The sequence below is a fragment of the Callithrix jacchus genome, chromosome 8 (assembly GCF_049354715.1).
Source record: "Callithrix jacchus isolate 240 chromosome 8, calJac240_pri, whole genome shotgun sequence".
In the NCBI taxonomy this organism is placed as follows: domain Eukaryota; kingdom Metazoa; phylum Chordata; class Mammalia; order Primates; family Cebidae; genus Callithrix; species Callithrix jacchus.
In genome coordinates, this window is record NC_133509.1 from 58,450,029 (window position 1) to 58,475,161 (window position 25,133).

At 51.3% G+C, this 25,133-nt stretch overlaps 3 protein-coding genes across 10 annotated transcripts; 2 read left to right on the forward strand and 1 right to left on the reverse strand.

The window, feature by feature from the left end:
- Window positions 1-1,242: 1,242 nt before the first annotated feature.
- PSME2 (proteasome activator subunit 2) lies at window positions 1,243-4,781 on the reverse strand. 2 transcript variants are annotated; one of them, XM_002753660.6, is made up of 11 exons: window positions 4,703-4,781; window positions 4,376-4,408; window positions 3,878-3,940; window positions 3,547-3,633; window positions 3,412-3,442; window positions 3,227-3,324; window positions 2,260-2,328; window positions 2,043-2,110; window positions 1,825-1,879; window positions 1,445-1,531; window positions 1,243-1,361 (listed from the first exon to the last, which is right to left on the reverse strand). In XM_002753660.6, exons 1-11 carry the CDS (start codon window positions 4,748-4,750, stop codon window positions 1,281-1,283), a joined length of 720 nt encoding a protein of 239 aa, XP_002753706.1. In that variant the 5' UTR covers window positions 4,751-4,781; the 3' UTR covers window positions 1,243-1,280. The 2 variants fall into 2 exon arrangements, with proteins under 2 accessions (XP_002753706.1, XP_054095792.1); XM_054239817.2 differs by lacking the exon at window positions 4,376-4,408.
- An 888-nt stretch (window positions 4,782-5,669) lies between these two features.
- Window positions 5,670-19,318, forward strand: RNF31 (ring finger protein 31). Its single transcript, XM_078334600.1, has 21 exons — window positions 5,670-6,062; window positions 6,145-6,291; window positions 6,428-6,583; window positions 7,151-7,210; window positions 7,310-7,385; window positions 8,225-8,402; window positions 9,212-9,599; window positions 9,760-10,050; window positions 10,301-10,549; window positions 10,655-10,840; window positions 10,985-11,191; window positions 13,907-14,080; window positions 14,162-14,260; window positions 14,351-14,440; window positions 16,235-16,349; window positions 16,465-16,583; window positions 16,853-16,966; window positions 17,090-17,147; window positions 18,532-18,628; window positions 18,911-19,079; window positions 19,180-19,318. The coding sequence occupies exons 1-21, from the start codon at window positions 5,871-5,873 to the stop codon at window positions 19,231-19,233; spliced, it is 3,219 nt and encodes a 1,072-aa protein (XP_078190726.1). The 5' UTR covers window positions 5,670-5,870; the 3' UTR covers window positions 19,234-19,318.
- Window positions 18,911-24,906, forward strand: IRF9 (interferon regulatory factor 9). 7 transcript variants are annotated; one of them, XM_078334613.1, is made up of 10 exons: window positions 18,911-19,079; window positions 19,180-19,303; window positions 20,803-20,983; window positions 21,302-21,485; window positions 21,717-21,841; window positions 22,198-22,279; window positions 22,382-22,453; window positions 22,935-23,276; window positions 24,173-24,288; window positions 24,449-24,906. In XM_078334613.1, exons 2-10 carry the CDS (start codon window positions 19,251-19,253, stop codon window positions 24,521-24,523), a joined length of 1,230 nt encoding a protein of 409 aa, XP_078190739.1. In that variant the 5' UTR covers window positions 18,911-19,079; window positions 19,180-19,250; the 3' UTR covers window positions 24,524-24,906. The 7 variants fall into 7 exon arrangements, with proteins under 7 accessions (XP_078190739.1, XP_078190745.1, XP_078190741.1 ...); XM_078334619.1 differs by lacking the exons at window positions 18,911-19,079; window positions 19,180-19,303 and adding an exon at window positions 19,927-20,010 and having other exon boundaries at window positions 22,137-22,279; XM_078334615.1 differs by lacking the exons at window positions 18,911-19,079; window positions 19,180-19,303 and adding an exon at window positions 19,927-20,010.
- Window positions 24,907-25,133: the final 227 nt, after the last annotated feature.

Below are 25,133 nucleotides of genomic sequence, written 5' to 3' on the forward strand. Positions count from 1 at the left end.
CCGAGCCCCGGGGATGGTGCGCTAGCCCGCAGTCGGGTGTCCCGGAGCGCTGTGGATAAAGCAGACTGCCTTGCACCTATTATGGGATGACTGGACCTGTACGCTAGATCGGCTCTGTCACTTACTAAATGAGCCGTGTTACCTTCGCGACTGCAGGCTTTCTTGCCCTTGGTTTCTCATCTTTTGCCCATGGTCCTTTAAGGATTTAATGATATCTGTATGGGGGCAGGCTTCCAGACTGTCCAGTGCTTCACAGCACATTCTTATCTCATATTTTATAACAAGGTAAGGCCTTGAATTAAAGAACAAGCCCATGGAATTTATAGCAAAGATCACAGCAAAGGAACCCTTGTCTCTACCACCAGCCCAGGGCTGAATTACGAAAAGCAGAGATAAAGACAGTGATTGGCTGAAAGGGGTGTGGGGGAGGCAAGTAAGAAAAACTTAGATTCATCCTTCCCATAATGTCCTGCGGTGTATTTCCTTCGTCACAATGCCTTGGGAGCATAATTTTTTTCCCTCCCAGCCCTTAAGAAGGAGTCCAATCGGCAGGGCGCAGTGGCTCACGCCTATAATCCCAGAACTTTGGGAGGCCGAGACAGGTGGATCACGAGGTCAAGAGATCCAGACCATCCTGGTCAACAAGGTGAAACCCCGTCTCTACTAAAAATACAAAAATTAGCTGGGCATGGTGGTGCGCGCCTGTAGTCCCAGCTACTCGGGAGGCTGAGGCAGGAGAATTGCTTGAACCCAGAAGGCGGAGGTTGCGGTGAGCCGAGATCATGCCATTGCACTCCAGCATGGGTAACAAGAGTGAAACTCCGTCTCAAAAAAAAAAAAGGAGTCCAATCATTCATCCATAGTTCTCCCAGTGAAACCTCATTCTCCTAGGCTTCTCCTAAACTAATGAGGATTCTTTCTTCATTCCTGATGTCCCCATGTCTAGCTAAAGCCTGATTATTCCTGTAAGGGCTCTGTGCAAATGCCACCTCTTCCACTAATTCATGAGACCTTTGAATGAAAATAATATTGTGAAATTTCAAAATATAGGTTATCTGCATGTTTGTCATGGCATGTAACAATCCCCATCCTGTTCCTTTGGAGGGCCTCTTAAGATTACCATGGACATCTAATTCATCTTTGTCTTCATGACACCCACCCCTTCCCACGATTCATCTTCAGTCTGGACATAGGTGCCACTCAATAAATGTTTTTTGAATGAATAACACACACAGGAAGGTCTTTTATTTGGGTCATTTATTTTCCTTCTAGTCCTGGGTTCAGTACATAGATGGCTTCTCTTCACCCTTTGGGTTGACAATTTTCTCCAGGTTGCTGCTTATGATATGATAAAGCTCAGCCTGGGAGAAGGCCAAGGAGCAAGAGTGAGGTTCTTGGTCAATCCCCTGCCCACCCCTGCCCTAAGGGCTTACTCCACACTCACATAGAAGGCCCTCAGGTCCAGCACCATGGCCCTGAGTTCCCCATAGGCTGCCTCATCTCGCTCGTGCACCAAGGCCCGGTAATCCATCTGCAATGTGGGAGGCAAAGCTGAGTCAGTCCCATGGGATGTTGGGACATGAGTATGGTTTCCTTTTATAGGAAATAGGTTAACTTGAGAATGAACCCCTTCTTAGCACCAAGAAATAGGATCCCAAAGGACTGAGCAGAGAAAAGGATCAAGGTTGTTGAAGCCCAAATCAGTTTTTCTAGGCAATGCTTTTAGCTTACTATTGGGAAGGTCACAAACAAGACAAGGAGGACCTCTTCCTCCACACCCCTCTTCCCACCCCCAGATAAAAGGCAGGTGGACTATCCACTCACCACATGAGTCTCCTTGGAGGCCTTGGCCACAGCATCCCCACGTTCTGAGAAGTACCTGCCAGAAGCAAGGGAATACCACAGGAATGAGTGTTGAGGGAGATGTACTCCCTCAGACCCTCCCCAAAGTCTCCCATCATCGTGATGGGGCTACCCAGCTTTGGAGGTCCCAAAGAAATGCCCCTACTGCCCCCCTATACTGGTCCTCCAGCTCCCCTCACTTGGAAATGGTTGTCTGGAAAGCTTCCACTTTGGTCTTGACGGCATTCACCCTCTCCAGTACCTTCTCCTATGGTGACATGGGAGGCAAAGACAACACTTCATGTTCTTCCCCCTTCAAACACTATCTTCCTCCTCCTTCTGGTTCATGTCCAGATCCTAACTCTCATCCTCCAAGTCTCTCCCCACTCCCAGTGTCTTCAGCTACCCTTTTATTACCTGGATTGCTACTCCAAAATCATTTCCATCTTCAATCTTGGGGATCAGGTGCTGGATCCACGTGATTAACTGTGTTAAGAGGTATCATGTAAGAATCTTTCAAAAAACATACTGGGTTGCATACTGTCACTTCCTAAAAAGTAGTTATATTTAGTTGGTTACTTATTATGTACTAGGCACTGTGCCATATACTCATCTCATTTAATCATCATAGCAACCTTCCGAGATATTTTTTTTTTTTCTTTTTTGAGACGGAGTCTTGCTCTGTCACCCAGGCTGGAGTGCAATGGCTTGATCTTCGTTCACTGCAACCTCTGCCTCCCAGGTTCAAGCGATTCTCCTGCCTCAGCCTCCAGAGTAGCTGGGATTACAGGCACGTGCCACCACACCTGGTATTTTTTTTTTTTTGTATTTTTAGTAGATATGGGGTTTACCATATTGGTCAGGTCAGTCTCGAACTCCTGACCTCATGATCCACCCGCCTCAGCCTCTCAAAGTGCTGGGATTACAGGTGTGAGCCACCACGCCTGGCCCGAGATACACATTCTTATTATACCCATTTAACAGATGAAAAAATTGAATCACAGAATGTGTAAGTGACTTACTTAAGGTTACCAGCAAGGTAACTGATAAAATCATGATTTGAACCCAAGCAGTCTCTGTCCAGGGTTCAATCTTTTAAACCAATTTACTCACTATATCATACCACCTCTACTATAAACCTGATACAGCAGTAGGTTCTGAGGTTACAGAGTGGATACTGTACAGTCTCTAATTTGGGGGGTACCATTATGATATGAGAGGTCTAACAGAATGAGGAGAACTAAGAGGATCTAAGCCCAAGGCACAGAAGGACATCTTCTTTTTCAGGACTAGGTCTCTGTATGAAGGACTGCTATCTATGGCGGAGTCCAGTGCCTCACCTTGTTTGTCTTTTCTTTCCACTTCCCTCAGCTCCCCGGCTTACCAGAATGCATTTCTCTTTGAGAGTCCAGACTTCTGGCTTAACCAGGGCAAGCAGGGACAGGACCTTCTCATTCCCAGGGAGAAATCCACACTTAGGGACTGTGAGAAAGAGAGGATTCAGGTCCTTTCTCATCCAGCAGTCAATGTGCCATCTCCCCTTTCCTAGTCACCTCTTATCTCTCTTACCTTCTTTCTTCTCCTGCTTATCTGTTTCCATCTAAGACAAAAAGGGGGAAAGTAGCTTTAGAAAAGTTACAGAGGTTGAAGGGCTATCATCTCCATTGGGTTTATAGTCCAAGTCCTGCACCCTGAGTGTCTCACCTCATCATCCTTAGGTGGAGGATCTGGGATGGGGATGTCCAGTGTGGCCCGGAGGGAAGTCAGGTCAGCCACATTGAGGGAGTCCTCCTGCACAGAGCTCACTGTCAGGGGCTACCCAACCTCTTCCCTTCTTCCTGGGTCACAGACTTCCCTCCACACATCCTACTTGCTTTCTGCCTCCCCACCTAGGCTCAGGTCTCACACCATCCTAACATCCCCAATCCACTGTTTGAAATAATTCTCTGCATGCTGAATCCAGTTGTTAGCTAGAGAGGGTGGGCAAAGGGGAGAGAGGACATGGGATGGGGCAGGAGGGGCCCACACTACTCACTTGCAAGAGCTGATTCAGGTATATGATTTTCTGTGGCAAGAATCTGTAGAGGAATTCCTCAGCCTGTGGGTTACATTGCAAGGGAGGGGAATCACATAATATGCTCAATGAGATGTGTGGCAAATGGAACTGGAGGGGCCTTTGGAAATCACCGGGTCCAAGACTTGTAAATGAGGAAACTTAAGACCTGAAAATGAAGGGACTTGCCCAAGCTGGTAAGTGGCAGAACCAAGGTTACAACTGTGATATTCCTGCTTTGGGAGCCATGGCGTTTTTTCCTCTACCTCAAAAGAGGGGAGAAGTGCCAGAAGTGGGGAGAGTCCTAAGAAAGGTCAGAGTAAAGGTAGTTATCAATAGTTCCGGGGTTACTTCGGGTGAAGGCTTGGTAAGGGAAATAGGGCTAAGTCTAGGGTGACTTGGGGGGTCATTCTGAGAGGTTTTTATCCTCAAGTATTGTTCTAAAATTCTGGGTCAAATCTCTTAAATCCAGACACTTACCTCCTGGAAAAGATTCTGCCTGAAGACCTCCACCTACAGAGAGCAGTACCCGGATGTTGGTTAAGGGTCTGGGTTGTCAAAAGCTTCCACCCCCAATAGGGTGCCATCCAACTGCGGCTCAGGCCTTTCCCACCACAAGCCAGTTTTCCCTGGAAGCTCCTGCTCAGTGCAGAGTCAGAGGGCTGGAACCTGGGAATCCCCGAGAAGTGAAAGCACTAGAGAGACTGGGGGAGTTCTCTGGCACTGCTTTGGTCCCCTGAACCACCCAGCTTGGCCTCCACCCAAAAGGGTTCCCCGACGCCTTCCTGGCCTCCGATTCTCCATTACCTGTTTGCGGGCCTCCCCGCTCAGGCGCACCCCACACGGCTTGGCCATGCTGCTTCAAGTCGCTAGATCTCTGGTCTCCGGGCGAGTCGCCCGGGCTTTCGCTTTCGCTCCCCAGGTCCAGGCCCGCCCCCCTCCACCCCGCCCCCTTTCTTCTTTCCGCCCCCCTCCTCCCCCTGGCAAGCAGCAAGCAGTAGGTAGCCCCTCAGCCATTCCCAGCTAGTTGCCAATTAGGAGAGGCGGTGCTGGCTGGGTCACAAGCCCAGGGGCTGTCCGAGGGAGGGGCTAGGGTGAGTGGGACCGCGAAGACCGGAGTGGGGGCTGTCTCTCGGAGAGGGGCGGGGCTTATAGCTAGGGCCAACGGGAAGTCCAGGGTTGGGGTAAAAGAAGTAGGAGTTGGAAAAGCGGGTCTCCAGTGGCGGGGCTCCCCCGAGAAGTCTCGACCTCAAGTAGTGGACGGAGAGAGATCAGAGGGAGTGGGAGGAGCAGCCAGAGAAAGCACCTAGGGTGGAGAAGGCCTAGCTGCCGGTGGAAGGGAGCCGGCGGAGGCTGAGTGAGGGTCTTCCCGCTGCCTTTAGGACAGACCGGAGATGGGGCGAGACTCGCTCGAGAGGGGATAGGACCGGCCAGAGTCGGGTCCCCTGCTGGGTGGGACTTCCCCGGTAAGGCCCGGAGCGTAGCGGACTGGTCCAGCTAGAAAGAGGAAGGTTTTGAGCTGAATAGGGTAACCCCACGCCTGGGGCTATCCGGAAGAGGTGGAACCAGACTAAAGGAAGGCGGAGAAGAACACCTCACTGAGGAAAGAAGTTGGGGCGCGCTGAGGGAGGAGCCAGGAGCCACTTGCCTACTGATTGGTTAGGATCTGGCCCTCCCTCTTGGCCACGCCCCCTACTTTCCCAACCCCGGCTCCAACCTTAACGTTAAGCCCCGCCCGTTCCTCTGAAATTGGGTCTCAGTCCCGCCCTCTTTCCTAGTATTTCCTGTTCTTGGCTAACCCTGGCGCTGGGCCGGGGGCTGGCGAGTGACCGTGGTCTTAGTGACCTGGGGCGGCTGCGCGGCCCGGGGTGGGCCTCAAAGCCGGGCACCAGACGCGAGGGGCGGCGCTCGGGCCGCGCGCTGCCCGCGCCGGGTCCCGGCGGGCGGCGAGGCTGGGGCTGACTACTGCCTCAGGATGCCGGGGGAGGAGGAGGAGCGGGCCTTCCTGGCGGCCCGCGAGGAGCTGGCCAGCGCCCTGAGGAGGGATTCCGCGCAGGTGTTTTCCCTAGAGCAGCTCCGGCCGCTCCTAGTCAGCTCTCTGCCGCCAGCCGCCCGCTACCTGCAGCTGGACGCCGCACGCCTGGTTCGCTGCAACGCTCATGGGGAGGTGAGGCTGGGCCCCGCTTGGAAGGGGAACACAGGGCCTGAGGCCCGGACCATGCTCACAACTCTGCTCTGACTGCTTCCAGCCCCGAAACTACCTCAACACCCTGTCCACGGCCCTGAACATCCTGGAGAAATATGGCCGCAATCTTCTCAGCCCTCAGCGACCCCGGTACTGGCGTGGCGTCAAGTTTAATAACCCTGTCTTTTGCAGCACGGTGGATGCTGTGCAGGTGAATCCCCTGGGCATTATGGTAGAGTGGGCTGGTGTTTGGCTAGAAAAGGCCTAAGGCTGGGCTGAATGGGGAGGTGTTCAGCCCTTCTGGACAGGAAGCCTGGGTGGTGACTGGTTGTGAATGTGTGTGGCAGGGGGGCCGAGATGTGCTGCGGTTATATGGCTACACCGAGGAGCAGCCAGATGGGTTGAGCTTCCCCGAAGGGCAGGAGGAGCCAGATGAGCACCAGGTTGCTACAGTCACATTGGAAGTACTGCTGCTTCGGACAGAGCTCAGCCTGCTGTTGCAGGTGAGATGCTCCTCTAGTCTTGATGGACTTAATGCACCAGGGCCGGGGAGCTCAGCCTAACTCTAGTAAGTCTGAGGACCCCCGTGCTGCTGAACTATGGGCATAGTTCAGCATTCTGGGAGCTCCGGGTACCGATTTTCCCTCTGTGAATGTTAAGGGACTAGGGAGGGCCTAGCGGGAGGGCTTTGTTCTAGAGGTCTTGGTGTAAACCGTTTTTTTTTTTGTTTTTGTTTTTTTTTTTTTTTTTTTTTTTTTGAGACAGAGTTTGGCTCTTGTTACCCAGGCTGGAGTGCAATGGCGCAATCTCGGCTCACTGCAACCTCTGCCTCCTGGGTTCAGGCAATTCTCCTGCCTCAGCCTCCTGAGTAGCTGGGATTACAGGCACGCGCCGCCATGCCCAGCTAATTTTTTGTATTTATAGTGGAGACGGGGTTTCACCCTGTTGACCAGGATGGTCTCGATCTGTTGACCTCGTGATCCACCCGCCTCGACCTCCCAAAGTGCTGGGATTACAGGCGTGAGCCACCACGCCCAGCCTGTAAACCGTTTTTATCTGTATTATTGCAGAATACTCATCCACGACAGCAGGCACTGGAGCAGCTGTTGGAAGACAAGATTGAAGATGATGTAAGGAAGGCAGGAAAGGGGCTGGTGTACCAAAGGGAACAGGAATTGTGGACTCTGTGTTCCTAAACCCTTGTTCATTGCTTGCCCTTTCTTTTTCAGATGCTGCAGCTTTCAGAACTTGACCCCCTATTGAGAGAGATTGCTCCTGGCCCCCTCACCACACCTTCTGCCCCAGGTATTATTGGTCCTAAATTGGGGACCAAGTAGAAAGCTATACTGATGGAAATTTGGGATGCTCCTCTATCCTCTTCGTTATCTTCCTTTTTGTTTTTTGAGATGGAGTTTTGCTCTTGGTGCACAGGCTGGAGTGTAATGGCACCATCTCAGCTCAAGGCAATCTCCACCTCCTGGGGTTCAAGCAATTCTTCAGCCTCAGCCTCCTGAGTAGCTGGGAGTACAGGCGTGTGCCACCATGCCCAGCTAATTTTGTATTTTTAGTAGAGATGGGGTTTCTCTGTGTTGGTTAGGCTGGTCTCATACTCCCTGCCTCAGGTGTTCTGCCTGCCTCAGCCTCCCAAAGTGCTGGGATTACTTACAGGTGTGAGCCATTGTGCCCAGCTGCTTTGGGTTTTTTTTTTTGGTTTTGTTTTGAGACAGAGTCTTGCTCTCTCGCCAAGCTGGAGTGCAAGTGGCGTGATCTCGGCTCACTGCAACCTCCGCCTCCCGCATTTAAGCGATTCTCCTGCCTCAGCCTCCCGAGTAGCTGGGACCGCAGGCGCGTGCCACCACACCACACTAATTTTTGTATTTTGGGTAGAGAAGGGGTTTTGCCATGTTGGCCAGGATGGTCTCAATCTCTTGACTTCGTGATTCACTCACATTGGCCTCCCAAGTGATTACAGGCATGAGCCGGCCCGCCCAGCTCCCTTTGTTTTTTAAAAGAGATTAAAATTGTTTCCTTGGGTCCAGATGTGTTGAAAAATAGTCTTGTAATTTGCCCCCATCCACAGCAGATTCAGATGTAACCTGTTCTTTCTTGGAAAGATGTTCCATTCTCTCTCTCCTGCTCTCCAGGCTCCGCTCTTGGTCGCTGCTTCCTCTGTGGTTCTGCCCCAGGCACACTGCACTGCCCATCCTGTAAACATGCCCTCTGTCCAGCCTGTGACCACCTATTCCATGGACACCCATCCCGTGCTCATCACCTCCGCCAGACCCTGCCTGGAGTCCTCCAGGGTACCCACCTGAGCCCCAGGTGAGAGGCCTTCTCTTCTGGGTGGGAGTGAAATTTAGAGAACTTAAGATCACTTGATTATGGACTACTACATGCCAGGTTCTGTGCTGAAGACTGTTTAATAGAGGATAAGCAGCCAGTCAGAACCCTGGAGGAGATAATAAATGTACACATAGGGCTGGGCGCAGTGGCTCAAGCCTGTAATCCCAGCACTTTGGGAGGCCGAGGCGGGTGGATCACGAGGTCAACAGATCAAGACCATCCTGGTCAACATGGTGAAACCCCGTCTCTACTAAAAATTACAAAAAATTAGCTGGGCACGGTGGCGCGTGCCTGTAATCCCAGCTACTCAGGAGGTTGAGGCAGGAGAATTGCCTGAACCCAGGGGGCAGAGGTTGCGGTGAGCCGAGATCACGCCATTGCACTCCAGCCTGGGTAACAAGAGCGAAACTCTGTCTCAAAAAAAAAATTAAAAAAATAAAAAAATAGACATACACATCAAGCAAGTAGCAATTGCAATAACCCAGGTTATCATGGTAATAGGTGGCTGGAACCTGATCTGAAGGGTCAGCTGAATCAGCTGGCAACATTTTAAACACCTAGTGTAGGTCAGGCCATATATTAATAGTATCTACTAGGAAGAAGTGAGCTTTAAGCTGTCACTTAAATGTTGCACAGGCTACGGGTATAGGAGTGTTCGAGACAGAGACTGTGTGCAAAGACCAGTGACATGGGTCATTACCAAGGAAATGGGGAATGCTTAGAGATGAGGGATCGGATCCAGGAACCAGGTGCCACTTCAGCAGGCCACGTCTGCTTTTCCATTACAGTTTACCTGCCTCAGCCCAACCACGGCCCCAGTCGACCTCCCTACTGGCCCTAGGAGACAGCTCTCTTTCTTCCCCTAATCCTGCAAGTGCTCGTTTGCCCTGGCACTGTGCTGCCTGTGCCATGCTAAATGAGCCTTGGGCAGTGCTCTGTGTGGCCTGTGATCGGCCCCGAGGCTGTAAGGGGTTGGGGTTGGGAACTGAGGTTCCCCTTGGAACTGGAGGCCTAGAACTTGAGCTTACACGGGGTCGGTGGGCCTGCCAGAGCTGTACCTTTGAGAATGAGGCAGCGGCTGTGCTCTGTTCCATATGTGAGCGACCTCGGCTGGCCCAGCCTCCCAGCTTGGTGGTGGATTCCCGAGATGCTGGCATTTGCCTGCAACCCCTTCAGGTAACCTGTTCCTGGCCTTCCCAGCTCCCTGTTGCATGTTACCTCAGGTCATTCTCTTCTTCCCTATCCCATGTTTTCCTTCAATTCCTCCCAACTCCCTGTATTTCTGTTGTGAACCTCAGCCAGCCAGTCAAAGGGATAATTCTCTCTGCCTTCCCAGCAGGGGGATACTTTGCTGGCCTCTGCCCAGACTCAAGTCTGGTACTGTATTCACTGTACCTTCTGCAACTCAAGCCCTGGCTGGGTGTGTGTTATGTGCAACCGGACAAGTAACCCCATCCCAGTACAACATGCCCCCCAGCCCCATGCCAGCTCTTTGGAAAAGGGACTCCCCAAGCCTGGGCCCCCACGACGCCTTAGTGCCCCTCTGCCCAGTTCCTGTGGAGACCCTGAGAAGCAGCGCCAAGACAAGATGCGGGAGGAAGGCCTCCAGCTAGTGAGCATGATCCGGGTAAGGACTGGGCCTGGGTTGAGGTAGGGCTGAGCTGGTGTGGGAAAGGAGATGCTACAGGTGGTTAATGGTTTCTATAAATCTTGTCATTGTTAGCAACAGCTGCCTCTTACTGAGGCAGTTAATATACTGTGCACTGGTCACATGATCCATATGTCTGAGCTCATCCACTGTCACCATCTTAGTTCAGGCTGAGGGTGGGTGAAGGGTACCCCTGCTGATGGGCCTGATGGGTGGGACTGTGCCTTAGGAAGGGGAAGCCGCAGGTGCCTGTCCAGAGGAGATCTTCTCGGCTCTGCAGTACTCAGGCACTGAGGTGCCTCTGCAGTGGTTGCGCTCAGAACTGCCCTACGTGCTGGAGATGGTGGCTGAGCTGGCTGGACAGCAGGACCCTGGGCTGGGTGCCTTTTCCTGTCAGGAGGCCCGGAAAGCCTGGCTGGATCGTCATGGCAACCTTGATGAAGCTGTGGAGGAGTGTGTGAGGACCAGGCGAAGGAAGGTATCAGCTCTGCTAGATATGGGATAGTGTTGAGAATCTGCATCTCTCATTCCCTCCCTTGCTTGCTTTCCCACTTCACTCCCTTTTGCCACTCCCAACTTACAGGTGCAGGAGCTTCAGTCTCTAGGCTTTGGGCCTGAGGAGGGGTCTCTCCAGGCATTGTTCCAACATGGAGGTGATGTGTCACGGGCCCTGACTGAGCTACAGCGCCAACGCCTGGAGCCCTTCCGCCAGCGCCTCTGGGACAGTGGCCCTGAGCCCACCCCCTCCTGGGATGGGCCGGACAAGCAGGTGGGGGGAGGCGAGAAGCCCAAATGTCCACCTAGAGAAGCAAGAGGGAGGCGAGAAGCCCAAGTGTCCACCTAGAGGAACAAGAGGGGAAGGGTCCCTGGAGTCTGACAGCCAATTCCCCCTTCCACCTGAATCACATTGCAGAGCCTGGTCAGGCGGCTTTTGGCAGTCTACACACTCCCCAGCTGGGGCCGGGCAGAGCTGGCACTGTCGCTGCTGCAGGAGACACCAAGGAACTATGAGTTGGGGGACGTGGTAGAAGCTGTGAGGCACAGCCAGGACCGGGCCTTCCTGCGCCGCTTGCTTGCCCAGGAGTGTGCTGTGTGTGGCTGGGCCCTGCCCCACAACCGGGTAAGTCCCTCCCCACAGTACCTGGTTAAGAGAAGTATTCTTTTGGACCCCCACCCTACCCCAGTCCCATCTCTGATCCTGTCTTCTGCTCTGCAGTTGCCTGTGTACCCCTGAAGGTTTCTGGCAGGCGGAGGGCAGGAAGAGGCAACCTCCTTCCTTTTTAAAAAAAAAAAATGTTCTATTATGGAAATTTTCAAACACGAAATAGTAGAAAAATTTTACTACACTGTGTAACAAATTCCCATACTCCCCCACAACCCCTCCACTCCCAGTGTATTCATCACCAAGCTTCAGCAATTCAACAAACAGTCTTTATTTCACTTATATACACAGATGGTTATTTTGAAGCAAATACCAGGAATAATAATAGCTTATCTATAAACGCTTCAGTATGTATCTCTAAAATGTAAAACTTTATTTTTTTTGAGACAGACTTTTACTCTTGTCCCCCAAGCTGGAGTGCAGTGGCGCAATCTTGGCTCACTGCGACCTCCGCCTCCTGGGTTTAAGCGATTTTCCTGCCTCAGCCTCCTGAATAGCTGGGATTACAGGCATGTGCCACCACACCCGGCTAGTTTTTATGCTTTTAGTAGAGACAGGTTTTACCATGTTGGCCAGGCTGGTGTTAAACTCCTGACCTCAGGTGATCCACCCGTCTCGGCCTCCCAACAGGATTACAGGCGTGATCCACAGTGCCCGGCCAACTTTATTTTTCTAGAGATAGGAGTCTTGCTGTGTTGCCCAGGCTGGTCTCTAACTCCTGGCTTCAAGCAACTCTCCTGCCTTAGCCTCCAAAATATCTAGGATTACAGGCATGAGGCATCATATACAACAAAATTCTTCATGAAAACATAGCTATACTACTATTGTCACACCAAAAAAATGAACAGTAATTCTTTAATAGCAGCAAATATCCAGTTTATAGGAACAAGCCCTTCTTAACTCCTGAGCCTCCACGAACTCTAGGTCAGACTAGTCAGACTGGCTCTATATGTGTTTTATTTTTGTTTTACACTGTATTTTAAAATAATTGTAGAATCAGCCGGTCATGGTGGCTCACATCAGTAATCCCAGCACTTTGGGAGGCAGAGGTGGTTGAATCACCTGAGGTCAGGAGTTTGAGACCAGCCTGGCCAACATGGTAAAACCCAGTTTCAAAAAAAAAAAAAAAATTAGCCGGGTGTGGTGGCTGGTACCTGCAATTCCAGCTACTTGGGAAGCTGAGGCAGGAGAATCTCTTGAACCTGGGAGGCAGAGGTTGCAGTGAGCCAAGATTGTGCCATGGCCCTCCAGTCTGAGCAACAAAATGAGACTCCATCTCAAAAAAAATAATAATAATTATTGTAGAATCTACGGCAAGTTTCAAAAATAGTACATAGAGTTCTATATACTTTTCACTCACCTTCACCCACTGATGACTTGTTTTTGAAACAGGCTTGCTCTGTCACTCAGGCTGGAGTGCAGTGGTGCAATCTCAGCTCACTGCAACCTCCACCTCCTGGATTCAAGCAATTCTCCTGTCTTAGCCTCCCAAGTAACTGTGATTTACAAGCACCTGCAACTACACCTGGCTAATTTTTTATTTTTTTATTTTTTTTAAGATGGGGTTTCACCATATTGGTCAGGCTGGTCTCGAACCCCTGACCTCAGGTGATCCGCCCACCTCAGCCTCCCAAAGTGCTGGGATTACAGGCATGAGCCACCGCGCCCAGCAACTTTTTTTCTTTTTTTTTGAAATGGAGTTTTCGCTGTTATTGCCCAGGCTGGAGTGCAATGGTGCAACCTCCACCTCCTGGATTCAAGCGATTCTGCTGCCTCAGCCTCTCGAGTTCCTGGGATTACAGGCATGCGCCACCACACCTTGCTAGTTTTGGATTTTTAGTAGAGACAGGGTTTCTCCATTGGTCAGGCTGGTCTCCAACTTCTGACCACAGATGATCTGCCTGCCTCAGTCTCCCAAAGTGTTGGGATTACAGGTGTGAACCATCATGCCCAGCCTAATTTTTGTATTTTTAGTAGAGACAACGTTCCATGATGTTGGCCAGGCTGGTCTCAAACTCCTGACCTCAAGTGATCCGCCTTCCTTGGCTTCCCAAAGTACTGGAAATACAGGTGTGAGCCACCACGCCCAGCCCCTAGTGGTGACACCTTATATAATTATAGTACAATATCAAGACCAAGAAAAAGACATTGTCACAGTTTTAGCTATCCTACAGATTTTATTTTTCACATGGATGTACCTGTGTGTGTGTATGTGTGGTTCTATACAGTTGTGTCCCACATATAGATGCATATAACCAACACTATAATCAAGATACAGATTGTTTCATCACCACAAAGCAACTCCCTCTTTTACCCCTTTAGTCATACCCTTCTGCCCCCACGTCCAGTCACCTGGCAACCATGAATCTGTTCTCCACCTCTATAGTTTTGTCATTTCGAGGATGTTATTTGTATATTTATTTTTAATGGAATGCTAATGCCTTTAGAGGCACTTTTGCCTTTACCTTAGGGGTCACCATTGTCTGTTTTCCTCCACCTTACTGTCTTCAGATGTTTTGGTTGCCTGCCTGTCCCCTACTGGCACTTAAAGTTGTCAGCCCTGCCCAGTTGTTAATTAGACCCTGATTTCTTAGTGGACACCTGGCTACTGCCTTTTCCCCAGGCTGGCAGCTGTGGCTTCTGACCCCTCCCCTCCAACCCCTCACCCTCCAGATGCAGGCCCTGACTTCCTGTGAGTGTACCATCTGTCCTGAGTGCTTCCGCCAGCACTTCACCATCGCCTTGAAGGAGAAGCACATCACAGACATGGTGTGCCCTGCCTGTGGCCGCCCTGACCTCACTGATGACACACAGTTGCTCAGCTACTTCTCTACCCTTGACATCCAGGTACTGCAGCCCCTAGGACTCAGGTACCCTGAACTTTGAACAGGAACTCTCCCACCCACCACCTCTGCATCCTGTCCCCAGCTTCGAGAGAGCCTAGAGCCAGATGCCTATGCATTGTTCCATAAGAAGCTGACCGAGGGTGTGCTGATGCGGGACCCCAAGTTCTTGTGGTGTGCCCAGGTAAGTGGCCTGCCCAGGGGAGCTACTATGAAGGGGCTGGAAATGGTTCCAGGTCAGGCCTTTGATAACTTTATGCTCTTGCACATACAGTGCTCCTTTGGCTTTATATATGAGCGAGAGCAGCTAGAGGCCACGTGTCCCCAGTGTCACCAGACCTTCTGTGTGCGCTGCAAGCGCCAGGTGAGGCACATTCATCCTTTCAGAAATACTTGCTGAGCTACTGCCAGGTACTGTGTTAGACTCAGGGGAGTTTGTGTACTGGAGAGCAAAGTAGACATGAGCTCTGAGCTCAAAAGAGCTTACAGACTAAGCTCTGTCAGAAAGACAGGCATAAGGAGAAAGGGAAGAAAGCAGAGGGAGGGAGGGAAAGGAAAGGGGAAAAGGAAGGAAGGAAAGAAAGTCAGCCAGAGAGGAACTAATTATGTATAGACATAAGTTCTATGAAGAAAACAGACAGGAACCTGAGATCAGAGTAGCAGAGTGGACATACTTAGGGTAGAAAGGTCACACAAGTCTTCTCTAAAATGGTTTAAACTCAGGCCTAAAAGTTAAAAAGAAGCCAGCCATGCAAAGAGTATTTGGAATAGAAGGAACAACACATGGAAAGGCCAGAGTCAGAAAAAGGTGTTGTATGGCTGGAGCCTGGAAAGCAAGGTGGGAGTGGCAGGTAGTCAGAGAGAAGCCAGCTGCCAGGTCTGGAGAGCCCTGGAGGCCAAGTGAGGCAGGTGCCTTCATTCTGAAATAAAACAAGGGGTGATACTATCTCAATCATCTTTCATTTATTTATTTATTTATTTATTTATTTTTAGAGACAAGGTCTCACTGTCACCCAGGCTAGGGTGCACTGGTGGAGTCACAGCTCACTGCAGCCTCCAAGTCCTGGCTGGCACAATGGCTCCTGCTTCTAATCCCAGCACTTTGGGAGGCCATGGTGGGTGGATCACTTGAGGTCAGGAGTTCAAGACCAGCCTGCCCAATATCACGAAACCCTGTATCTACTAAAAATACAAAAATTAGCTGGGCATGGTGGCATGTGCCTGTATTCCCAGCTACTCTGCAGGCTGAGGCGAGAGAATTACTTGAACCCAGGAGGTGGAGGCTTCATGAGCTGAGATCACACCACTGCACTGGTGACAGAGTGAGAATCCATCTCAAAAAAAAAAAGTGTGATGTTTGATACCAAAAAAATTTTATCTGCATCATGTATGAAACAAAGTGAACACCTAAGACTACCACCAAACCACAAAACTAGACCACTAATACTGTGGAAGCTACCTTGCTTACAGTTTTGAAGGCATTTTGGCAGCCATGGGGAAAATTAACCATAGAGGAGCAGGAATGGGAAACAGAGATAGTAGTATCCGGGGCAAGCAATTGAGGCAAGATCTGTTGGTGGCCTGCAGTAAAGTCGTAGCAATAGGGTTGAGGGAAAAGGAGGCAGGATTGAGATGGGCTTGTGGGGTAGAAACAAGGCAAAATGTGGGCCGGGCATGGTGGCTCACGTCTATAATCCCAGCACTTTGGGAGGCCGAGGTGGGTGGATCACGAGGTCAAGAGATCGAGACCATCCTGGTCAACAAGGTGAAACCCCGTCTCTACTAAAAATACAAAAATTAGCTGGGCATGGTGGTGCGCGCCTGTAGTCCCAGCTACTCGGGAGGCTGAGGCAGGAGAATTGCTTGAACCCAGGAGGTGGAGGTTGCGGTGAGCCGAGATCGTGCCATTGCACTCCAGTCTGGGTAAAAACAGCGAAACTCCGTCTCAAAAAAAAAAAGAAACAAGGCAAAATGAATGTAAGGTGGTATGAGAAAATGAAAGAACCAAGGATGGCCCCTCATTTTGAGATTTGAGCAAATGGTAGGTGGCAGTGACATAAACCAAGCTGGGGACCACTAGACATCAGTGGATGGGCCAGCAAGAAGGGCCAGGGTATGGGATAGAGCTCCCATGTGAAACCTCCTTTCCCTCTGGCAGTGGGAGGAACAGCACCGAGGTCGGAGCTGTGAGGATTTCCAGAATTGGAAACGCATGAACGACCCAGAATACCAGGCCCAGGGCCTAGCAATGTATCTTCAGGAAAATGGCATTGGTAAGGCTGTCCCACTTGGCTTGTTGGCTCAGAAGCCTGTTATTGTCAGTAGCTCTGTTCTTGAGGGCCTTAAGTTGCAATGGCAGCCCCAGCCCTGACCTCTTGTCCTTTGCAGACTGCCCCAAATGCAAGTTCTCGTATGCCCTGGCCCGGGGAGGCTGCATGCACTTTCACTGCACCCAGTGCCGCCACCAGTTCTGCAGCGGCTGCTACAATGCCTTTTATGCCAAGAATGTGAGCCCAGAGAGTGGGAGGAGGGATGGAAGGATGGGGGGCTCCCATTGGGTTTGAGAGGCAGAGGCCATTGAAGAATGGCCCCAGGGAAGAGAAGAGGTGGTCAGTGGGATGTAAAGCACAACTCTCTATCCCCTTACCCTTTGCTTGCTCTAGACCCTCCAATGTCTCCGTCTCCCTTCACCCTTACATCCTTCATGCAGGGGTTCCTGAGAGGCCAGGACCCCAACAGTCTCCAACTTCCTCTCTCCCATCTGGGTTTCTATCAGAAATGTCCAGAGCCTAACTGCAGGGTGAAAAAGTCCCTGCACGGCCACCACCCTCGAGACTGCCTCTTCTACCTGCGGGACTGGACTGCTCTTCGGCTCCAAAAGCTGCTACAGGTCAGACGTGGCCAGGAGAGAAGGCAGGGCCCAGGGTGGGCAAGAATGGAAAAGGCTTCATGCTAGGAAGTGCAACAGGGATTGGCATCAAGGGGAACGTAACACCCATCTGTCTCTCCTCAGGACAATAACGTCATGTTTAATACAGAGCCTCCAGCTGGGGCCCGGGCAGTCCCTGGAGGTAAGTGTTAGGACAAGCCTTTGAGAGGGGAAATGATGTGCTGGGCCTCCCACTCTGCGATGGGTAAAGGGGAGGCTTGGGAGTAGCGTCACTTGTTGCATGCCCTTTGGCAAGTTCATTGAGACCTCTGGCCTTGTTTCTTCCTCTGTAAAATGGGGGTAATACCCACCTTGCAGCTAAGCCATTTTACATAAGACATCTTTAAAGGACCTGGTACCCAGGAAGGTATTAATACTAATTTTCTTCTCCCATTCCCAAATGATCATAATTCATTAATTAACTCAACGAGTGTTTAGTGAGACCTGCTAGTTGCAGGGCACTGTTTTAGGTTCCATGAGGGCAACAGAAAGGTGTTACATACGGTTCTAACCTCTTTCACTTCTTACAGCGTAGACAGAGGTAAGTCTACAGTCCATACCATCCTGAATGTGACTGATCTTGGAGGCTAAGCAAGGTTGGGCCTGGTTTGTACTTGGGTGAGAGATTGCCTGGGAATACCAGATGCTGTAGGCTTTAAATTAATTTATTTTTATTTATTTATTTTTGGCTCCCCTATTTGTACAAAGGCTTTAAATTTATTTTTTAAGAAATAGAGGTAGTCGGACTTGGTGGCTCACACCTGTCATCCTAGCACTTTGGGAGGCTGAGATGGGTAGATCATCAGAGGTCAGGAGTTGAAGACTAGCCTGGCCAACAAGGTGAAACCCCATCTCTACTAAAAATACAAAAATATTAGCTGGGTGTGGTGCTGGGCACCTGTAATCTCAGCTACTTGAGAGACTGAGGCAGGAGAATCACTTGAACCCGGGAGGTTGCAGTGAGCTGAGATTGCACCATTGCACTCCAGCCTGGGCAACAAGAGCAAAATTCCATCTCAAAAAAAAAAAACACACACACAGAAGTAGCCAGCTCACACCTGTAATCCCAGCACTTTGGGAGGCTGAGGCAAGAGAATTACTTGAGCCCAGGAATTTGAGACCAGCCTGAACAACATAGTGAGACCCTGTCTCTCTCTATATATATATTTTTTTAAAGGTAAGACCTTCACAGAATAAGTTAACTAGGCAAGAGATAAATAACAACCCCCACAAAAAAAAAAAAAAAAAAAACTGTCTCAAGAGGGTGTGTTTATGAGCCAAAAGCCAGCTTGGATAAAAGTAGGGACAAGTTCCCTGCCTCTGTATCAGATGGTCCCCTCTCTATCAGATGGTCTCCCACTGACGGCACCTCTAAGTACCCACCAGCACCACTGGGAAAAGTAGGAGTTGCTGTACTCAGTCTCCTCCTTGGAGGCTGCCTTCCCTGCTTTGTGGATATCCCAGTTCTGGAGCTTTGTAGTCACTGACCTCTCAACAGAGGCTCCCTTCTTCCCTCACCTTTTTAGGTGGCTGCCGAGTGATGGAGCAGAAAGAGGTTCCCAATGGGCTCAGGGACGAAGCTTGTGGCAAGGAAACTCCAGCTGGCTATGCCGGCCTGTGCCAGTGAGTGCCAGCAGGACACGGGCATGGTGTTGGGCAGCGGGTAGAAGTGGTGTGGGCATGCCCAGGCAGTAAAGTGGGTCCCTGGGAGCAGTAGGTCCTGCAATGGTTGGGAGGGAGGTGGCTTTCTGGCCAAGGGCATGGATAGATAGTAGCAGGCCATGTGGGCACGGGCAGGGGTTGTCAGTCTTGTTCATCCAAGTGTCTCAGAGCCCGGCTGCATGTTAGACATACTCAGTTATTATTAGCCAACAGAACAAATATTCTGCTCCCTTTTCTCCCCAGGGCACACTACAAAGAGTATCTTGTGAGCCTCATCAATGCCCACTCACTGGACCCAGCCACCCTGTATGAGATGGAAGAGCTGGAGACGGCCACTGAGCGCTACCTACATGTACGCCCCCAGCCTTTGGCTGGAGAGGATCCCCCTGCCTACCAGGCCCGCTTGTTACAGGTACAGCCTCACCTCTGACCCACCCTACAGAAGTCACCTGGCCCAGCCTGTGTCTGAGCCCCAGGCTTCCAGTATCATTACCTTCTCTCTCCTTCTGCAGAAGCTGACAGAAGAGGTGCCCTTGGGACAGAGTATCCCCCGCCGGAGGAAGTAGCTGAGAGCAAGGGTCCCATGAGGGTCCCATGGCCTGCTCCCTCAGGAACAGCTCCAGCACCAATAAAGAGGCATCTTACCACCCAGGCTTTTTGGCAGTCCTTCTTCCTGATGCCACCATCTAGAGGCACCAGGGAAAGAGCAGGATGAACAGAGCTTTGCTGAAAAGGGCCCCCTGCAACCTAGTGCCTAACCCTCCCTGGACTCAGGACCAGGAAGGAGTTGACACCCTGGATAGTCAAGAGAGGCCCTCCCCATCCAACCACCTGGCCTGGGCTTCCTCCTCCCTGCCTCCTTTTCTCCTTTCACTGAATTTGACTGGTATTAGAAGTCACCCAGTGTGTACCAAGCAGGCATTGTGGGGGATCACAGATGCAGAGGTCTACACAGCAATCCAGAGGTCCCAGACCTGACTCTAGGAAACTGGCCTCCCTGGGGAAGCCACAGTGTCACTCAGAGAAGGTTAGATACAAGCAAGACTATCTGAGGGAGGAAGGGGAATGAGCCAGGGTTGAGCTGAACTGGCAGAGCAGGGCCCCCCTGCTGTGACAGTGGCATCCTGACAGTGAGATGTTCAGATGCTGCTGCCCTCTGGTGGCCACCGGTGCCCTGCAACTCGAGGCCACGTGATTTCTGGGAAAAAGCCGTTCCTGGAGGAGAAATGAAACTTAGGGTGGGGACTGTAGAAAGGGGCGGAGAGATCAGCCGCCTAGCCAGGAGTTAAGCTGAGGTTGTCTGAGCCCTGAGACAGCCTGGACAGCAAGTCAGGTAAGATCAGGTAAGGATGGGGGTCAGTCCAAGCTCTAGGGCTAGAAAGTCCAGCCAGATTGGGGGTAGGGGGTCTTAGGGACCCTTTTTTTAGACCAAGGGCTAGACAGAAGACCTGTAAGTCAGGAAGTGGGAGATTCAGCCTGAGAGTGCAACTGACGAGGGCCAGCACCCCAGATCCCTGTAGGCAAAGATCAGGAGGACCTGATGCCAGATGGTTCAGGGACGAAGGCTTACTGCCCCAGCCTCAGTTGACTCTTTGTTTCCTTGCTGTCTGTCCCTGCCCACTTCAGCTGCAGCTCCACCCCCACCCCAACTTCCTGCCCCACCTACCCTTGCGGCCAGCATGGGGGTGGGGGTCAGAGGCTAGGTTATATAGGCTGTGGGGCCGTGGGTGAAGAGCCTGATGCATCTTAGCAGAGCCTGCCTCTGCAGACACTCGGGAATCTAGACAGGGGCTCTGACCAGGAACAGATCACCAAAGGAATTCTTTCCTAATCAATACATTTCTGAAAAGTCCTAAAATTAAGACCAATGCCTATGGTTTCCTTCCAGGTAGCACAGTTTAGAATGTTAATGTTTTTGGGGTAGTTTTTTTTTTTTTTTTTTTTCATCATTGCTAGTGATGGCAGAAAGGAAACAATTCTGTCTTACAGAGTTTTGAAATATGTCTAGAGCTAAAAGAAGATGGATGGGATCTCTAGGGCCTGTTGCTAGAATCTAGTTCCAATGGCCAGGGTTTCAGGAGATGTTCCCTCCCAAAGTGTCAGTTTTAATGTTTCCTGCTCTTCTTATCCCCCAGGATGGCATCAGGCAGGGCACGCTGTACCCGAAAACTCCGGAACTGGGTGGTGGAGCAAGTGGAGAGCGGGCAGTTCCCCGGAGTGTGCTGGGATGATGCAGCTAAGACCATGTTCCGGATTCCCTGGAAGCATGCAGGCAAGCAGGACTTCCGGGAGGACCAGGATGCTGCCTTCTTCAAGGTGAAAGGACCTGGAAACCACTGTTTCTCTGTGTGAGGGATTGTGTATACTCACCCTCTGTACTTGCGGCTGCCTGGGTTTCAGATAAGGGACAGATTGGAGAGGAAAACAAGCTGCATCATTTGCAGAGTCCAGTACAAAATGAAAATGCGGAGGCCTTGTTCAAAAATTACTAGGGATTTCAAGATAGCAACACAGAGCATAAACCCTTCATAATGCCATCTGAGCTCAGAGCTGCATGCCTGTGAAGCCAGTCCTGTTAGAGGGGCAGCTGGAGCCTGTAACACATTGCCTCTCTTCCCTTGCTTTCTTTCCTAGGCCTGGGCAATATTTAAGGGAAAGTATAAGGAGGGGGACACAGGAGGCCCCGCTGCCTGGAAGACTCGCCTACGCTGTGCACTCAACAAGAGTCCTGAATTTGAGGAAGTTCCTGAGAGGGGCCGCATGGATGTTGCTGAGCCCTACAAGGTGTATCGCCTGCTGCCACCAGGAACCCTCTCTGGTGAGTGTCCCCTTGCCCAACCACTCCTAGACTCAGCAGACTGGGGAGGAAGGGTAGACCTGTGGGCCTCTACCAGGCTTCTCACAGCTCTGCCCTCTTCATGCCCTGGGGAGGCTGCTACCCAGATTTCCCTTCCTAGCCCTGCCCATCCTTCACTGCCTCAGACCTCTCCTTTACCCTCTGTCCCTGCTCAAGACTCTGACCTTTCTCTCTCCCTCAACAATTCTATAGGAGGGACTCAGAAATCACCATCAAAGCAACAGCACAGTTCTGTGTCTTCTGAGAGGAAGGAGGAAGAGGGTGCCATGCAGAACTGTACACTCAGTCCCTCTGTGCTCCAGGACTCCCTCAATAATGTGAGCGATGGAGAGGGAATTGGGCAGGCCTGAGAGCAGGACAGTAACTAGAGGGAGAGGTGGGCCAATGAAAGCATCTTCAGAGGCCAAGGTGGGCACATCGTCTGAGGTCAGGAGTTCAAAACCAGCCTTGACCAACATGGTGAAACCTTGTCTCTACTAAAAATCCAAAAATTAGCTGGTCATAGTGACAGCTGCCTGTAATCACAGCTACTCGGGAGACTGAGGCAGGAGAATAGCTTGAACCTGGGATGTGGAGGTTGCCATGAGCCGAGATTGCGCTATTGCACTGCAGCCTGGGTGACAGAGTGAGACTCCGTCTCAAAAAAAAAAGCGAAAAAACACTGTGTCTGCAGGAAGAGGAGGGAGCCAGTGGGGGAGCAGTCCATTCAGACATCGGAAGCAGCAGCAGCAGCAGCAGCCCTGAACCACAGGAAGGTACCACCTGCTTGCCTCTTGTGTCATCCACCATGTCACACACTCTGGCCCAAGACTCCCCAGCCCCACTCTGAATGACCAGTGCCTTTGCTTCCCTTCCAGGTACAGATACAACTGAGGCCCCCTTACAAGGGGATCAGGTGTCCCTGGAGTTTCTACTTCCTCCAGAGCCAGGTACGTGACATTTCTAACTTTCTCCTGTGTTCCTGAGGCCTTCCTCCTTTGATCGTACATGCATTATCTAGTCAGTCAGGGCTTACAGGAAACTGTGACCATCTTATCATAGCCCAAGGCACTTGTTTCTAGGTGGTGAGATTCCACATACCTGGCCAGACTCTAAAAAGCTTGCTTCCCAAAAATACCACCCTATACACTCTCCTGGAAATCCACACTGAGACACTAATTTCTTTGGGCCAAACAGAGCCCCAGTCTCAAGGGACCTTCTTGTAAATGACAGGACCCTGGGCATTAAGCCCTGAGGCCTCATGGTGAATCACTCAGTAGTACTAGCTACTTGCCTGAGTGATGGGAAAACCTGAGGGGAAGCCCCCTGGCCAGTGAGGGGAGGGGAGTGGAGATGTTCCCCTGGGGAGGGGCTACCACCAGCCTGCATGCTCCTCCAGCACCAGGTACAGCTAGACTGTTCTATCCCCAGACTACTCACTGCTGCTCACCTTCATCTACAACGGGCGCGTGGTGGGCGAGGCCCAGGTGCAAAGCCTGGACTGCCGCCTCGTGGCTGAGCCCTCAGGCTCTGAGAGCAGCATGGAGCAGGTGTTATTCCCCAAGCCTGGCCCACTGGAGCCCACGCAGCGCCTACTGAGTCAGCTTGAGAGGGGCATCCTGGTGGCCAGCAACCCCCGAGGCCTCTTCGTGCAGCGCCTTTGCCCCATCCCCATCTCCTGGAATGCACCCCAGGCTCCACCTGGGCCAGGCCCACATCTGCTGCCCAGCAACGAGTGTGTGGAGCTCTTCAGAACTGCCTACTTCTGCAGAGGTGAGGATGCTCTCACTGGGCACCTGAGCTCCTATCTTAGTACCCCCCGGGCCCAACTTGGTGGGTCCTGCCACCACCCTGTTTGCCAGCAGATCTTCCATGTAGCCTATGCATGGCACTCCTGCACTTGTGTGGTGCACATCGTGTTTGGCCATATGCCCAGCCTGGCAGCTATATGGCAGCTCTTCTCCAGCCAAGACAGTGGAAGAGGAGGTTCAGGTAGAGCTCAGCACAAGAGTGTCACATCTTGGGGAACACCATCACACTGAAGCGTGCAGTCATTATGTGAAGGTGCACAGAAGAATTGGCACAGAGTGAGCCTCATGGCCTTGTCCTATGTACACACATTTGGGAGAGCTGGCACACATCATACCTCTGGCTCTGGCTGCATCATCTCTACTATACTCCAGGAATGCCCTAGGGTTGCCCCCCTCTCCTATCCAGTTCCAGTTCCTACTCAATTCTAAATCTGACTTAAGAGTGGGGCCAGGAGTACAGGGGGTATAGAGTGTGGGTGTTCCCAGGGCCATGGGTACCCTAGCACTGAGAGGGTATGAGCAAGCAGCAAAAGTCTGGGCACATCTGTGTTAGCAGCCAGGGCTGCGGCCTGGGAGGACTCTTAAACTCTCTCAGCAGAGAGAGCTTTTCAGGTTGTGCAGTGATCTGCTACTTCTAACACTTATTTGAGGCAGGGGCACCCTTTCCCGTTTGCACATGGGTGAGTAGCATTTAGTTCCGAGCACTTCTCCTGACCTTGCAGCTCCTGCTCTGGCCTGGGGCTCCATGTGGACCCCCCCTCCTAACTATCTCCATCATGGGTTCCTCACTATTGCCTCCCAACCTGTGGCCCTCTCTCTTGTTTTTCTCCTTCCAACCCTTGACCCTTTCTCTTTCAGACTTGGCCAGGTACTTCCAGGGCCTGGGCCCCCCACCCAAGTTCCAGGTAACACTGAATTTCTGGGAGGAGAGCTGTGGCCCCAGCCATACTCCACAGAATCTTATCACAGTGAAGGTGAGCTCAGAGCAGGGGCAGAGTAGCCTATCTAATGAGAGTAGGGGCAGTGGTGGTCCAGGAGGTGAAGGGGGTCTCCCAGTGGGGAAGGAGCTCCTGGGGGTGGTGTCTGTCCCTGATGCACTCACTGAGACGCTCTTCTCCATCTCTTCCAATACAGATGGAGCAGGCTTTTGCCCGACACTTACTGGAGGAGACTCCAGAGCAGCAGGCAGCCATTCTGTCCCTGGTGTAGAGCCTGGGGAGCCCATCTTCCACCTCACTTCTTTGTTCTGCCTGTCTCCTTTGAAATAGACTCATTCTTCACATGATTGACCTGTCCTCCTCGTGATAATTCTCAGTGGTTGTCTGTGATAGTTGTGTCCTTAAAATCCTCGCACACACTGGCTGGTGGAGAACTCAAGGCTAATATTTTGTCCTTTCTTTTTTTAAATTTTTTATTTTTTGGATTTTGAGATACACACCTTCTTTCATGTGTAAGGGACTGAGAAATTCAAACGGTGTGAACCCAGGGATCTTTCCCTCTTTCCTGACCTCCCAACTCTAAAGCCAAGCACTTTATATTTTCCTCTTAGTTATTCACTAAGGATTTAAAATAAAATTTTATTGAAAGAGGAATCAGTATCTGATTTTTCTGGGAGACAGAGATGTAAACTTATGAGCAGGACACTGGGGTTTTCTTCCTTCTGACATCTTCAAAGCTCTTTCCTCTCCTCTGCCCACAGGTTCTGGCTAAGATGCTGTCTGGGCCCTGTGGGTCCTGGGCCTGGCACTCTGCAGAGGTACTCTCTAGGCAGCCATGATTAGGGAGAGGGTTGGGATTGGCCATTGAAAGGGCACCGAGC

Bases quoted from the DNA above. Each gene is read 5' to 3' on its own strand.
- PSME2 (XM_002753660.6), bottom strand. From the start codon at position 4,750: ATGGCCAAGCCGTGTGGGGTGCGCCTGAGCGGGGAGGCCCGCAAACAG. The intron at 3,941-4,375 runs GTAAGTGTCTGG...TGTAACCCACAG, and splicing joins GGCAGAATCTTTTCCAGGAG to GCTGAGGAATTCCTCTACAG. The intron at 1,880-2,042 runs GTGAGGGGAGCT...TGCTTCTGGCAG, and splicing joins TTCCAGACAACCATTTCCAA to GTACTTCTCAGAACGTGGGG.
- RNF31 (XM_078334600.1), top strand. From the start codon at position 5,871: ATGCCGGGGGAGGAGGAGGAGCGGGCCTTCCTGGCGGCCCGCGAGGAG. The intron at 11,192-13,906 runs GTAAGTCCCTCC...CTCACCCTCCAG, and splicing joins GGGCCCTGCCCCACAACCGG to ATGCAGGCCCTGACTTCCTG. The intron at 16,967-17,089 runs GTCAGACGTGGC...GTCTCTCCTCAG, and splicing joins GGCTCCAAAAGCTGCTACAG to GACAATAACGTCATGTTTAA.
- IRF9 (XM_078334613.1), top strand. From the start codon at position 19,251: ATGAGGGTCCCATGGCCTGCTCCCTCAGGAACAGCTCCAGCACCAATA. The intron at 19,304-20,802 runs GCATCTTACCAC...CTTATCCCCCAG, and splicing joins GCTCCAGCACCAATAAAGAG to GATGGCATCAGGCAGGGCAC. The intron at 21,842-22,197 runs GTGAGCGATGGA...CTGTGTCTGCAG, and splicing joins TCCAGGACTCCCTCAATAAT to GAAGAGGAGGGAGCCAGTGG.